Source organism: Clarias gariepinus, chromosome 11, assembly GCF_024256425.1.
Source record: "Clarias gariepinus isolate MV-2021 ecotype Netherlands chromosome 11, CGAR_prim_01v2, whole genome shotgun sequence".
In the NCBI taxonomy this organism is placed as follows: Eukaryota; Metazoa; Chordata; class Actinopteri; order Siluriformes; family Clariidae; genus Clarias; species Clarias gariepinus.
This window is the reverse complement of record NC_071110.1, coordinates 30,478,818-30,493,826: the sequence shown is the minus strand read 5'-3', so window position 1 is coordinate 30,493,826 and position 15,009 is coordinate 30,478,818. Positions and strand designations below refer to the sequence as shown.

General features: G+C 42.0%; 1 protein-coding gene across 1 annotated transcript; it reads left to right on the top strand.

The window, feature by feature from the left end:
- Window positions 1–2,081: 2,081 nt before the first annotated feature.
- Window positions 2,082–13,176, top strand: naalad2 (N-acetylated alpha-linked acidic dipeptidase 2). The gene is made up of 19 exons (XM_053507259.1): window positions 2,082–2,241; window positions 3,339–3,447; window positions 3,532–3,718; window positions 4,988–5,089; window positions 7,212–7,337; window positions 8,195–8,381; window positions 8,464–8,557; window positions 8,707–8,802; window positions 8,890–8,975; window positions 9,120–9,239; window positions 9,410–9,492; window positions 9,809–9,872; window positions 9,966–10,033; window positions 10,278–10,369; window positions 10,478–10,568; window positions 10,662–10,926; window positions 11,188–11,269; window positions 11,789–11,881; window positions 12,171–13,176. The coding sequence occupies exons 1-19, from the start codon at window positions 2,160–2,162 to the stop codon at window positions 12,358–12,360; spliced, it is 2,217 nt and encodes a 738-aa protein (XP_053363234.1). The 5' UTR covers window positions 2,082–2,159; the 3' UTR covers window positions 12,361–13,176.
- Window positions 13,177–15,009: the final 1,833 nt, after the last annotated feature.

Below are 15,009 nucleotides of genomic sequence, written 5' to 3'. Positions count from 1 at the left end.
TGACTTAACTGTATAATGACAAAGCAGAATTTACTCGTGTATCCTTATATCTTTCTTTTTGTCATTTAAAATAACAATATGTTCAAAATTAGTAATGATAGATTAGAACATTGATGCTGTATAAGTGACTTGTGATGATGTTTACAATGCCCATAGTGAATAAAAACTAAATAACCTCTTTTTTGTAGAGTTTAACAGTAAATAAACAGTAACATAAGAGTAACATTTTTTTTAATCTAAAGCTTGATTATTGAAGTTGAGCTAAGAATATGTCATTAGCACCACCTGGTGGTAGAGAACAGTTCTGCAGGTCTCCGTCTGCAAATCGCAGATTGCTGGGCGTGTCTTAGTGTGTAAAAAGAAATAAAGCCACGCCTCCCAAACTCAGGCAACAAGGAGCAAAAAAAAAAAAAAGTCCACATTTTACGTTGATTACAGCACACCATGAGGTGTCCAGTTCATGTGTGAAAATGATTTCTCATGCTTCTAGAACCACTCTGTCACACTCTGAGTCCTGGAACATGGCCGTGGTATCAGGAAAGAAAAGATGTGATAATCTGGTCATTTAGTACTTTAGGTCGTCAGCTGACTTAATTTTATTGCCACATGTTTTTAAGCCCAGACTTGCGCAACTGAAGCAACCCCAGATCATAACACTGCCTCCACTATGCATGGACACTGGACACTATGCATGATGGGAGCATCGCTTCATGTATGGAAATCTGGCTTTATGGGATACTCTCTTTCTCTCTCTCGCTCTCTTCCCTCGGTCAATCAGAGTTCCACTAGCCAGTTGTTGGCACCTGGGTGGGCATGGATGTGGGTACACATGCTTGGATAGCATTTTCCAGGAGCAGCAGGTTGAAAAGATTTGGTTGCTGAAGAAGCTGGCTTGAGGGTGTGGATCACTTAAGAGTCATTCTCACTCTCATAGAACTCGGGACACTAGGCAGGACAGGGTGCCAGTCCATCATAGGACACAAGCATGCACACACTCTCTTACTCTCACACACTATGCACAATTTGGGAATGCCAATTAGGCTAATTTGCATGTCTTTGGACTGTGGGAGGAAACCTCAGTACCATGGTATCATGCTGTGTAGCACACTGAACATGGACCACAGAAAGCTAAGGAGAGAGTTGTCTAAGGACATTAGAGACAAAATTATAGACAAACATGTTAAAAGCTATAAGACCATCTCAAAGCACCTTGCTGTTCCTGAGACCACAGGTGCACATATTATTCAAAAGAAAAATAAAGCAGACAAAGAAAAGGTCTACCTACAGTACTGTGAAACATGGAGGAACCTTGGTCATATTCTTGGACTGATTTGCTGCATCTAGCACAGGGTGTCTTTACAATAAAATCTCAAGACTATCAAGGCATTGTGAAGTGAAATGTTCTGCCCAGTGTCAAAGCTTGTTCTCAGTTAACAGCATAATGACCTAAAACACACCTCTAAAAACACCCAAGACTGGCTAAAAACAATTGGACTGTTCTGAAGTGGCCTTCTGTGAGCACTGATCTAAATTTTTTGGAACATCTGAAAGCTGAAACAAGCAGTCTGGAGAAGGTGACCAGATTTCAGTGATCGCCTCAAAAGGTTGTGCAACAACATATAAACATATATAAAGGGTACAATAATTTTCATGGGGCATTGGTGGGTCAGTGGAAGCTTTCTCACCTACAATGCGGAATGCCCGGGTTCGATTACTGCTGAAAGTAATCGAATTACAGCTGAAAGACTAACAACAACAACAAGGGTACCATCACTTTTGTCCAGGCCAGTTTCATTACTTAGTTTTTTTATGATTCTGTTGAATCATAATTTAAAAGCAATGTCTTGATTTTCATTATTTCATTTTCAGCACATTTTTATTTATTATTACTTTTTGTCAGTTTCAAGTTTTGTTTGTGTAGTCAAGTGTAGTTGTACAAAATTGTTTACATTCCTAAATGCTTGTCCACCAATCACGTGTCAGTATGCGCACGAGCATGCTAACTCTCTCTCTCTCTCTTTCACACACACACACACACACACACACACTCCTCCCTCATTCCCTCATAATAAAGCCCGAGTTGTTGGGCTGGGTGTAAGCGCGCGCGCTCGCACTGTGCCAACTTCAAAGCGATCTCTGTCTGCTTCACGCGCGCTTCAATGGGCTCGAGTAAGAAGATCGTGCGCTGTTTGGAGTGTCTCACCGTCCTCGTGCTCGTGTTCTTCGTGGGCTTTATCATCGGTAAGGGGACGTCACGTGGTGTGCGTAAGGAAGGGAGATTTTTTTGTTGTTGCTGTGACTGTCGTTCGGGTGCACGAGCCCCGGTGCATGGCATGCAACTGAGGATTTACATAACCAGCATAATATTGCATTGTGTGTGTGTGGGTTGCCCTACAGTAACCTTAAACGCCAACCAAATTTTTTTTGTTATCATTTAACTGCAGACCAAAACTTAATCTAATCAGTGAAGATTTGATTTGAAAAATCTAATGATTCCAAGACTCCAGTATACTGAATCCTACACCGATCTCGAACATTATCTTGTTACAGTTGCACCTGTCAGGGGTGGGATATATTAAGCAGCAAGCGAGCAGTCAGTCCTCAAAGCTGAAGTGCAGAAAGCAGAAAAAATGGGCAACCTGATTGACTCTGATAAGATCTCCACACTTCTGATGTGTTCCCGGTATGCAACGGTTAGTGCCTACCAAAAGTGTCCTGAGAAAGCACAACCGGAGAACCAGGAGGTTCATTAATGTGCATGAGGAATGAAGGATGTCTGCTCGATTTCACGGAAGAGCTCAAAATCAGTCAATATTGGTTCTGATATAAATGCATCAGCTTGCTGCTCAGAGTGCTCGTGCTGACCTCAGAACACCACCGGAAGCCCTTACAGTCAGCATGTGAGCATCAGAATCGAAGCATGGACACGTGCAAGAAGGTGGCCTGGTCTAAATCATTAACCTTGACTGATGAAGCTTGGGAAGCTAATCTGTTTGAGCAGAGTGTACAGATTGTACCGAAGGACTAAAGAACCGCTGCAGTGTTGCAACCATTAAACTCAAAGCACAAAACAAATATAGACATTTTTTTCAGTGTTCTCCAGAGTTGATTACTGATGCCATTCCTTCGACTGTTTGAATCTTTTAGTGTATTTGTGTAATAAATTATTGACCTGGACCTACCCCAGAGTGTTTATTAGACCCTGTCAGATGACACAAATCAGTTCTTGGTAGCAGATGGACTCTGATCTTTGGACCCATGTCTGTGGGTGCTGTGTTTTTTCTTCATTTGTATATGAATATAAGAGCATTTTTCTTTTGTTTTTCTTCTTATCTTAGGGTGGTTTGCGAGACCTGCGGACACGCATCATGAAAAGTCACAGGTGCGTGACTTCCTGCATGAGTTCATGGACGAAATCCATGCAGGCAACATCAAAGAGCATCTTAGGTATAAACACTCACATACACAAATACCTATGGCACCTTAGTTATAGTAGATCAGCCAATCAGCTCTTTTCTTTGCCTCAAACAGGAAGTTCACTCGTCTGCCTCATTTGGCGGGAACGGAGCAGAACCTGCGATTGGCCGAGCAAATTCGGGAGGAGTGGCTTGCGTTTGGGCTGGACTCGGCCGAGCTCGTGTGGTACGACGTTCTGCTCTCGTATCCGAACTCGACCATGCCGAACTACGTCTCTGTAATGAACCAGCACGGGGAGGAGGTAAACTCTCGCACGGTACACCTGTCCATAAATCCTAATCCAACCCGCTGTCCGTCATCCCTGAAATAAAATCAACAGGATAAAATCTGTTAAAAGTATCTGAAAACCATCTCTTGTTGAGATTGGAGTGTGTCTGTCATACCAAAAGTTTGATGCATACCACATGCACGCACACACACACACACACACACACACATTATCTTGATTTACTCCTTTTTTCATCAGCGCATGTGTAAGGCATGTGGTCTCACCAGTTGAGGGGAGACTCATATTCCTGAGACATGATGGTAATAATTATCCCTGATTACACCTTCCACTGGAAAACGAATCCCGTCTGAATAGGCCTTCCCAGAAATAGTGTGACGTTCCAATAACTCTGGACCTCACTAATGACTTCTGGGAGATTAACGGCTTAAGCAGGAAACGATATCTTTATCATGCAAATAAAATATACACCTGGTTCTATTAAGAGACTCTTGCAGCTTTATGTAAATAAATGCTTGTAATAGGACTTTACCTTTTAAATGATGTCACGATGTAATGAGGCTAATGGTATATTACGTGTATGCTAGAGGTGTTATTTAGCCCTGACGAAAGGACCAGGAGAAATACACAGTTCTGTAATTATTGTAATTATTATCTGGTGGACATGGACATACACAACAGCACGTAGCCTCCAAGAAAGAAAGGGAGAGGTGGGAGTAAAAAGATAGGAAATCATTGTTAGATGCTGCTACGCTTTCTGGTTTTCTTTCCTCCCCGATTTTTCTCCCAGGTCAGTCTGCTGAACTGCAATGTGCTCACTCTGCGGTTTTACACAACACCACATGATTACGTGTTTACAGTACGTGTGGTTAGTTTATCATTTATGATGTCACAAGATGCCAAGGCAGCTTATGATCTTATGTGTACGCATAGTACAGCTCAGTAACGTCTTTAAACTGCACCATGAATTAAATGCGTTTAACTATATTTTGAATCCAAAAAGCTGCTGAATTCTCGAGTCTGATTGGTTGAGAGTTTCCCCCCTCCAGAGAAAAGTAAAGCTGAGCAACAAGTCAGGGGAGGGGAAGTCTTTTTATATGAGGTCACAATAGGGTGGAAATCGAATTGGCTTGTTTAAATCCCAGGACTACACTCAGAGCTTTTAATACTATAAATTCAACCTCTTTTGACAGATTTGCAGCAGATTTGATGTGGATTACATGATAAAAAAAAAAATTAGACTGCACCGGTTAATATTGTGTTTTTGCTCACACACACACACAGGTCATAAAGTCGTCTCTAGCTGAACCTGTGCCTGAGGGTTACGAGAACGTGAGCGACATCGTTCCTCCTTACAACGCCTTCTCTGCCCAGGGACAACCAGAGGTAACGATACACACCGGCGTGGTCCAACCTGCTGCCGTGGACACTGAAGGTTAACTGTCTGTCTTACTCATGTGCTGTATTTAAAAAAATAGCACTAAAGCTAGCTCATTTAAGCTAGATATACTGTATGATATGTATATTTGCGAATAAGGAATAGCTAGATGATGTTATTTATGTATATGGTATTTAAGCAACAGGGTGTGCTGTTGTACTGAATATCAGCACGGCTTAGCTAGCTTACAACTAGCTGATGTGTATATATAAGTAACGGATAGCTAGCTGGGAGGTGACTGAGTACACTTGTACAAGAGTATTTTGTTGCTGTAATTAAGTACATATTTCACGTATTTCATCTATTAAGTGCAAAAGTTTGCATACCCCTGGACCTAATTTTTTTTCCCTCATTAATGTAATATTTAATGGACATTCAGTTAGTACGGATGTTCCTTCGTTGTCATTTTCCTTTTTTTTATAAAAAGAAAGTTATAATAAGATAATGAAAATGATACGAAGAGTTTTATTTTTTATTTTTACTCGCCAAATATACCAAATAATTCAACTTCAGTGTCCTCAGATCACATGATCTTGTTCCAAAACTCATTTGGTTTGTTCACATGCTGCTTATGTCCACAAGTAAGAAATTGCGTCCTGTGTGCTTTTCTTCCAAACAATCCAGACTTGTGCAGACAACACTTGACTGTTGAGATGTTGACTGTTATTCCGGATCCTATGCTGTTTGTTTTGGATTCCTTCTTGAACAAGTTTCTAAGCACACATATCTCAGTTCTTTCTTTTGGTCTTCCACTAATTGGAGTCTTGGTGTGTCCACAGTTCTTCCGTTTCACGATTGTGGTCTTCACGCTTGGTACAGGTATCCCTAAACACTGAATAATAAAAAATAAAAAAAAAGTAACATTCCTCTGCAACTTTCTAAAGCTTTACCAGTTTCATTTTGAGGTCTTTGGAAAAGGCGAAACTAAAGACTGAAAAGCCACCCACTTGCAAAGTTAACGCACCCGGTGACTCATCTCATCAAAGATTAAGAATTGACAGTCCTTTTTAAAAATCAGATTAGGTTCATCCAGGGGGGGATGCAAACTTTTTGTTTATCATTTTCATTATTTTACTAATAACATTTTTGATGCTTATAATGACGAAGGAACATCTGTACTCGCTGAATGTGCATCAATGGAAAACAAAAATTCTTAGTTTAACTTTTTTTGCCTTTTCAAGCTATGGAATGCAAACTTTTGCACTTATATTTGGCTAATGTTAGCCAAGCATACATATATGAAGTTCGGCTAGCCTAGAAAATGCTAGCTATATTAAGCATATAGTCTGCAGATCGTATAATCACCCGGGTAGCATCTCTAGCTTAGCTTACTTTACTTTATGCCATGTTGCTATTTAACACATAAACCAACTTAGTTTCTAATTGGTTTGAGATGACGTTTCAGATGAACCTCAACCTACTAATTACTTCATATATAGACGTGTTGCTGAATTGTGTTCTTTATTGCTCATCATATAATCTCTAGTGTCAGCACCAAGGCTACAGATGTTACAAACAGTTCACGCCGTTCGCGTTCTTATCTCACCTCAGTGTGCAGTGTGATCCTGGGATGCGCTCTAAGGCACTCCCTGTTTTTCTGCTACGATAAGCACTTATAAAAACACATACCGTTCCATGGGAAGAATTTCCACTGTTACTGTTTAATTATTAGAATCACCACTCAAGCTAGCAAAGCGCTCCTTACGAAGTAAGCTGATAAACTTTAAAACATTTAAATGAAACTTAAGCTAGAAAGGACCTAGTTAGCAAGATAATTAGCATGTTTGTTAAAGACTCAGAAGCTAAGGCAAACTTTAGGGTAACATTTGTAGCTAGACAGCTTTAGAACGAACGGTGTTAGTGTCTGATAAATAGCACTCTAAAATAAGCTAGCATTAAACACTGTGGTGACTTTACTTTAGCTCGCTCCAGTTAGCGAACACACCTTCACACCTTGTAGCTGTTTATTTGCGCGAGCTAGCTAAAGCCTTGCTGGCTTTGCTGGATTATCAGGCACAATAGCATAGCTTAGCATCAAGCAGGACTAGCTTAACGCGTGTTTGTGCTCAGGGCGAGCTGGTGTACGTGAACTATGGCAGGACGGAGGATTTCTTCAAGCTGCAGAGGGACTTGGGGATCAACTGCACGGGCAAAATCGTCATCGCCCGATACGGTAAAATCTTCAGAGGCAACAAGGTGAGAGAAGGGGAGCGTATTTGTTTTCCCTCGTTTTTAAAACGTTTTTGTTAATGCACTTTAACCCTTTTCATTCTGTTTGAGACAAATGCAATGACCCAATTTAAGATAAAATATTTCCTGAATATTATCCAGTTAATTTTATTGCAGCAAGGCTTTAAAGATTTTTTAATATAACAAAACTAATGGTCATTATCATTTTATGTGGTTTTGGACGTTTTGTTTTTTTTAAAGAATTTAAAGGAAACTATTACTTTCACGTTACTGCTGCTAAAGATGGATCTACAAGATTGAATCACGGGGACCTTAGTATTACCCTCGTTTATTTATTAATTTTTCCTTTTATCTTTATTTCTGTTACATTTATAATGGCACGGTGAAAAGATTATATGTTGCTGTTTTCTAAGGTTGTATTTCCCTAATATTGAGACCCATATATATAATGTTTTACACAAAAACACATAGAACTAAATGAGCACTAACTTTTACAGGACTGTAGGATCCTTTGTTATGCTCCCATTATGTTGTGTGCTATATAAATCTGTGAACATCAGATCCTGGGAACGTGGAGATGACCCCAAGATGAGTAAAACCAGCTGTGCTCCAGTCGGTGCTACTTCTAACCTCCCACGTTCCCTCGTCCACTTTGATTTCTTACTCTGCGTAACTGAACCTGATAACAAGAAAAAGTAATGAATCAAATTTCCACGGAAGAATGTTCTTGTAGATGTCTAGACTGTCCTCTATATTTAAGCCTATTATGTGCTCTATAAACAGTAGTTATGACCTCTACTATACATATACTAAAGATTGTGTGTGTGTGTGTGTGTGTGTGTGTGTGTGTGTGTGTGTGTTAGGTAAAAAATGCCATTTTAGCCGGTGCCAAAGGCATAGTGTTGTATTCGGACCCGGCGGATTACTGCGCCAAGGATGTCAAGCCGTACCCCGAAGGATGGAACCTGCCAGGAGGGGGCGCACAACGTGGCAACGTCCTAAATCTGAATGGAGCCGGAGACCCCTTAACCCCCGGCTACCCCGCCAAGGGTGCGCTTACTTATCTTTCAGACGCTTTTTTTTTTTCAATGTTTGATTTGTCTTGTAATTGTGATAAACATTCTCCCCATAGAGTACACTTACAGATTCAAGCTCGACCAAGGGGTGGGGCTTCCCAAAATTCCCGTCCATCCGATTGGCTACAGCGACGCTTTTCATCTGCTGAAGTGAGTCAGATTTGATCGGATTGAATATAGGACACGATTCATGTAGTCATGACTCATGTACAGTACAGTATACTGTACATCTTTAAGACATCAGAGATACAAGAGTCTGAAGTCGTGATGTCACTTCCTTTCTTCCTCACTTCCTATAGGAATATGGGCGGAGAGTCGCCACCTGCCGGTTGGAGAGGAGCTCTGAACGTGTCCTATCGAATCGGACCTGGATTTATCGGCGACTTCGCAGAGAAGTGAGGCGACGGCGTCATGTGATCACAATGCTCCAACTCTCCTCCTCTTCCTCACCAAAGATGCTAACTTTAACTGTTTCGTTTCAGTAAAGTGCGCATGAACGTGCACAGCTACAATCAGGTGACCCGGATCTACAACGTGATTGGCCGGATCAAAGGAGCTCAGGAGCCAGGTGTGTACACACAAACGAGATCAAAACAACACACACACACACACACACACTTTACACTCTTGTGTAAACTTACACTAATAAGCTTAACACAACCTTGTTTCTATCATATGCTAATAATTGGCTGATGCGTGTGCGTGTGTGTAGATCGGTATGTTATATTAGGCGGCCATCGTGACGCCTGGGTGTTTGGGGGAATCGATCCTGTGACTGGAGCTGCAGCGACACATGAGACTGTTAGAGCTGCTGGGAAACTCCTGCAGAAGGGTAACACACACATATATACACACACACACACACACACACACACACACACAGGTTTACAGTAATTCCAAACAAAGAAGCCAGCCTTTCTAAACCAGATTTTACAAGCTGTGTGTGTGTGTGTGTGTGTGTGTGTGTGTGTGTGTGTGTGTGTGTGTGTGTGTGTGTGTCAGGCTGGCGTCCCAGACGAACGGTGATCTTTGCCAGTTGGGATGCTGAGGAGTTCGGCCTGCTGGGATCCACAGAGTGGGCGGAGGTGAGTGTGTGTGTGTGTGTGAGAGAGAGAGAGCAAGAGAAGTGGATGTCTATTAGTGTATGATTGTGTGTTTGTATCAGTGTGAGAGAAATGGTGGGTGTTTATTAGTATATGAGTGTGTAATTGTGTGTGTGTGTGTGAGAGTTTTTTAGTATTTAAGTGTAAACTTTTTGTGTGTGTGCGAGAGAGAGAGATTACTATTATTATTATTATCACTATTATTATTACTGTTATCATTAAGAGAGAGGCAAGTGTTTATTAAGTTTATATGAGTGTGTAATTTTGTGTGTGTGTGTGTGTGTGTGTGTGTTTGTAGGAAAATGCTAAAATGTTACAGCAGAGAGCTGTAGCATACATCAACGCAGACTCGGCTATTGAGGGTAACACACACACCCGCACACCACACACACACACACAGCATCAATCCTAAACAATAATGCATTCCCCGTGTGTGTGTGTGTGTGTGTGTGCAGGTATGTACACGCTGAGAGTAGACTGCACTCCGTCTCTACATACGCTCGCTTACGACATCACCAAACAGGTGGGTCAAAGGTCACACTCCACTTCCTCACACCACCCCCAATAGTGACTGTTTCTTGACAGCAGCATGTATATTTACTCGAGCTGCAAGCTAAGTCATGCCAAAAGTATTGGCGCCCCTGACCTCTGACTCAGCACGCCGTCCGGAATCACACCTGCTTTTAAGTGTTCCAGATGTGGACATCAGTTCAGGGGATAAACATTCTAATGCTAATACTAGTGTTTGCGACGGTGTGTTTGTGTAGGTGATGAGCCCGGAGGAGGGGGAGGAGGGAATGACTCTGTACGACAGCTGGCACAAACGGGACAACTGGACGGAAAATCGGGACGCGCCCCGGTGAGGGCTAAGCTCCGCCCCGTTTCTCATTTTCTCTCTCACACACTATTGATTATGTGGTACTGTATATAACTGAATGCTTGCGTGTGTATATGTGTGTGTGTGTAGCATCAGTAAGCTTGGCTCAGGCAGCGATTTCGAGGCCTACTTTATCAGACTGGGAATTGCATCTGGTCGAGCGAGATACACCAAAAACAGAGTAAGAGAGTGTGTGTGGTATGTTTAGATGTGTGTGTGTGTGTTTTGCATACACTTATGGTGTGTTTTTTTTTTTGTGTGTGTGTGACCACAGAAGACGGAGCGGTACAGCAGTTATCCTGTCTACCACAGTGTGTACGAGACATTCGAGCTGGTCGACCGTTTCTATGATCCCACATTCCGCCGCATGGAGGCGGTGACACGTGTGCGAGGGGGCGTGGTTTTCCGCTTAGCCGACGCCCCCTTGCTACCTCTGGACTGTACGGAGTACGCGGTCGCGCTCTCTCAGTACGCAGAATCTATCCAGCGGCTCGCGCAGAAACACCCGCAGGAAATGGAGCGCTACTCTGTGACGTTCGGTGAGACACACACACACACACACGTGCACACCTTCGGCCCTTTTTCTCTCACCTGGCCAAGGCGTGACATGAAGTGACGAAACGTTATGTGGCAATTGTTGCTCTCTCGTTTTAAGGGACACGAGCTCCGAATGAGACACGACGAAGTTTCAGTCCCAAACACATGGAAGTGTTTAACGCAGTTAAAAATGAGACACAGCAGAAAGACAGGCATGGACAGTAGCTGATTGGAAATCTGGTGTGTGTGTGTGTGTTTTACAGATGCTCTGTTCTCAGCGGTTAAAAATTTCACACAAGCAGCACAGGAGTTTCATCAGCAGCTGAAAACAGTTGACACGACCAAGTAACTAACACACACACACACACACACACACACACACACACACACATGCGCACTAATATGCAGCAGATCTATAAAGATTGTTCACATTTCTACACTTACTAACACTTTCTGTCTCTCTCCCACTTCCCTTTTGTGTGTGTGTGTCTGTCACTCTCTCACTCTGTTTTTCAATATTTTTTATCTACCTGTCTTCTTGCCCCTCTCTCTCTTTTTCTCTCTCATTCTTTGTGCATCTACCTGTCTATTCCTTTGTCTTTCTTTTTTTATCATTTGTCTCTCTAACTTTACTCCTTCTTCCTTTGTTTCATGTTCTCAACTTGTCTCCCTCTTCTTTTTGAATCTTTCTCTCAATTTTCCAATTTCGAACTCTTTCTTGTCCCCCACGTCTATGTCCATCCCCTCTTTATGTATATCTGTAATTTTTGTCTCTGTTCTCCATCTGTCTCCTCCTGTTTTTTTTTTTTTTGTCTTATAATTTTTTACTTGTCTTTGTCTCTCCATTCTCTCTCTCTCTCTCAGTTCTCTCTCAGTGCGGATGGTGAATGATCAGCTGATGTATCTGGAGCGGGCGTTTATCGATCCTCTCGGCCTGCCCGGTCGACCCTTCTACAGGTAATCACGTCTCGCTTTGTGATGTCATCAACATGAGACGGATGACTACGGAATAGGAGATTTAAAGAGCCTTAAATTGAGACGTAGCCCAAGCCCAAGATTTTGGTTTCCTGCTCTCCCTGTGTCATATGTTTTTAAAAGGGCTCCCTCTAGAGGATGAGACTGGAAATGGGAGTATTAGATGAGCTCAGGCTTTTACATTCCTGCTCATAATTGATTGATTGACGAAAGATGGTGTGGAAAAAGCTGTTAATTTCATTTCCAGTCTGTTTTTCTCGTCCTCCTTTAGACACATCGTGTTTGCTCCTAGCAGCCACAACAAGTACGCAGGTGAGTCGTTCCCCGGGATTTACGACGCGCTGTTCGACATCCAGAACGCGGCCGAGCCTGAGACAGCCTGGAGCGAGGTGAAGAGGCAGATCAGCATCGCCGCTTTCACCGTCAACGCCGCCGCTGATACGCTCCGCCCCGTCTCGTGAGCAGACCTCCTCACATGTCTGTGACCTCAGGGACCAACTACGCTTTCACTCCGTCTGTCTGAGAGATTCTCACAATGCGAGATCCCATCCAAAGAAACTGATATATAACATGACTGATCTTAAAGGAGACACTAACTGCTCTCTTCTACACACATGAGCTCAAATACGCCATGGATGGATTGAGCAAGTGATGTTTCTGTGAGGGGAAAAAAAAACATGAATAACAATACAAATATAATCAAATGTAGAAGCACATTTAGATATTAAAATGATTACTACCAGAGTATTAGATCAGGTTCATGAAGCATTTCGGATCGAGGATCAATACAGCGCTGTTGAAACTCCGACTGATTGTTTGGAAGGTGTTGATTAGTTTTCTATAACAGCAGCCCAGACAGTAATACAGCTTCAAACGCCAGGGTAATAAACCGAACAGTGCAACTTAATAAATTTAAACATCATGGAAATGTTCTGGTGGCACGGGGCGTAGTGATTAGCGCTGTCATCTTGCACCTTCGGGTTCGGGTTCGATTCCCGCCTCAGGTCTGTGTGCATGGAGGTCGCATGTTCTCCCCGTGCTTGGTGGGTTTCCTCCAGGTATTCTGGTTTCCTCCCACAGTCCAAAAACATGCAGATTAGTCTACTAGGTGTTCCCAAGTGTGTATGTGTGCCCTGCGATGGATTGGCACCCTATCCAGGGTAAAACCCCACTTAGTGCTCTAAATCTCCCCACGATCCTGTATAGAGGATAAAAGGGTATAGATGATGAGTGGGGGGTGGGAAGGTTTTTCTTTTTGGTAATTTAATTCAAAAAGTAAAACTCTTGAAAACAACAAACTCCAGTATCTCAAAATATTAGAATGTCCTAAAATCAGTTAAATAAAGATTTACAATGCAGAATTCCTGAACAAGTCTGTTTATTTACACACTCAGTACTTGGTCAGGGCTTCTTTAGCATGAATTTCTTTATCACTGCAGCGTGGCATGGAGGTGATCAGCCTGTGGCACTGCTGAGGCGTTACTGAAGACCAGGTAGCTTTGATAGCAGCCTTCAGCTCCTCTGTACTGTTGGGTCTGGTATAGGGCTGGGCGATCAAGCACAGTAATATCATGCACAGTAATAACATGGCCAGCAACCCAATTATTGGTATTATTCTCACTCTGGGTAGGTGTAAAGTCCTGCAGGAAAAGGAAATCAGCATCTCTATGATGCTTGTCAGCAGACAGAAGCATCAAGTGCTCTAAAATGTCCTGGTAGATTGGGTTAGCTGTGTTGACTTTGGACTTGATAAAACAAACTGGACCAACACCAGCACATGACATGGCTCCCTAAATCATCACCGACTGTGGAAACTGATTTCCGAATAAAATGCTAAATTTACTTTCGTTTAAAAAAAGAAACACTGAGCAACAGCCCAGTTTTTTTTTTTGTTCTTAGCCAAAGTAAGCAGCTTCTGACGTTGTCTCTGGTTTAGAAGTGACTTAATACTAGAAATGCAACAATTGTAGCCCATTTCCTGAAGACGTCTGTCTGTGGTGGCTCTTGATTCACTGACTCCAGCCTCACTCCACTTCTTGTAAAGCTCTCCCAAAATCTCGAATCAAGTTTGCATGACAGTGTTCTTAAGGTTGAGGTAATTCCTGTACACACACCCATTCACACACTACGGGCAATTTTGAGACATCAATTAACCTTACCTACATGTCTTTGGAATGTGGGAGGAAACCGGAGTACCCAGAGGAAACCCACCAAGCACGGGGAGAACATGCAAACTCCATGCAAACAGAGACGGGAATTGAGCCTGGCCGGGAATTCAACCTGGACCCTGGAGATGCAAGGTGACAGTGCTAACCCCGACGCCACTGTGCCGCCTAACCCATAATTATCAAAATGGAAAAAAAAAATTTTTTGGTCAATTAATTTAGAACATACATTACGAGTTTCACTTTTTTATTTGAAAAACTCTTCCATGGTTTTCATGTGTTCATGCCCCAGCTAATGCATTTTTTTATACTTTAAACTCTCTTTATTTTCCCATTGTCCATGTAAATGCCCTCCTGCTGAGCCACGCCTCTCCACAAAGCAACAAACTGGAGGAGAAGCACATCTTATATGAGGTCACAATAAGGAGAGAATCTAATTGCCTTTTTTAAACCCAGTTTGTACCCAGTACAAAATAAATACCCTGGAGACTCATGTAATGGACTAAAATGACTACAAAGTGAATTTTGCATAACAGGGTCTCCTTTAAATGTAATAATAAAGTAAAAAAATATATATATGAAAACAAATAATAGTTTTAAAATTGGAGGATTTGGTACGTATTAATATTTAGAGAAATAAACAATTTGTGCTGGTATCACTCCATTCAGTAACTGATTATTTTCCTTAAGCAGACTTGGCCAAGTGTTTTATTCCTTAAAGAGTCGAATCAGTTTCAGTAAAACTAGGACTTGTGATAAAGTTTCTGGTGAATGAAGGCGTAAAAGCGATTGACGTTTACAGAAGACTTGAGGCACAGTATGATAATGAGACTCTGAAACTTTATTCCATTCATATTATATAATAAAAATAAAGAGCTTTTGTACATTGACTGGAATCTGATCTTTAACCTATACACAGAAATTCTCAGCTTCGGTGCTTCATAG

Excerpts from the sequence above, each read along its gene's own strand:
- naalad2 (XM_053507259.1), top strand. The coding sequence starts at position 2,160 with ATGGGCTCGAGTAAGAAGATCGTGCGCTGTTTGGAGTGTCTCACCGTC. Across the intron at positions 2,242-3,338 it reads CTTCGTGGGCTTTATCATCG|GGTGGTTTGCGAGACCTGCG; the intron begins GTAAGGGGACGT and ends TTCTTATCTTAG. Across the intron at positions 10,370-10,477 it reads GAAAATCGGGACGCGCCCCG|CATCAGTAAGCTTGGCTCAG; the intron begins GTGAGGGCTAAG and ends GTGTGTGTGTAG.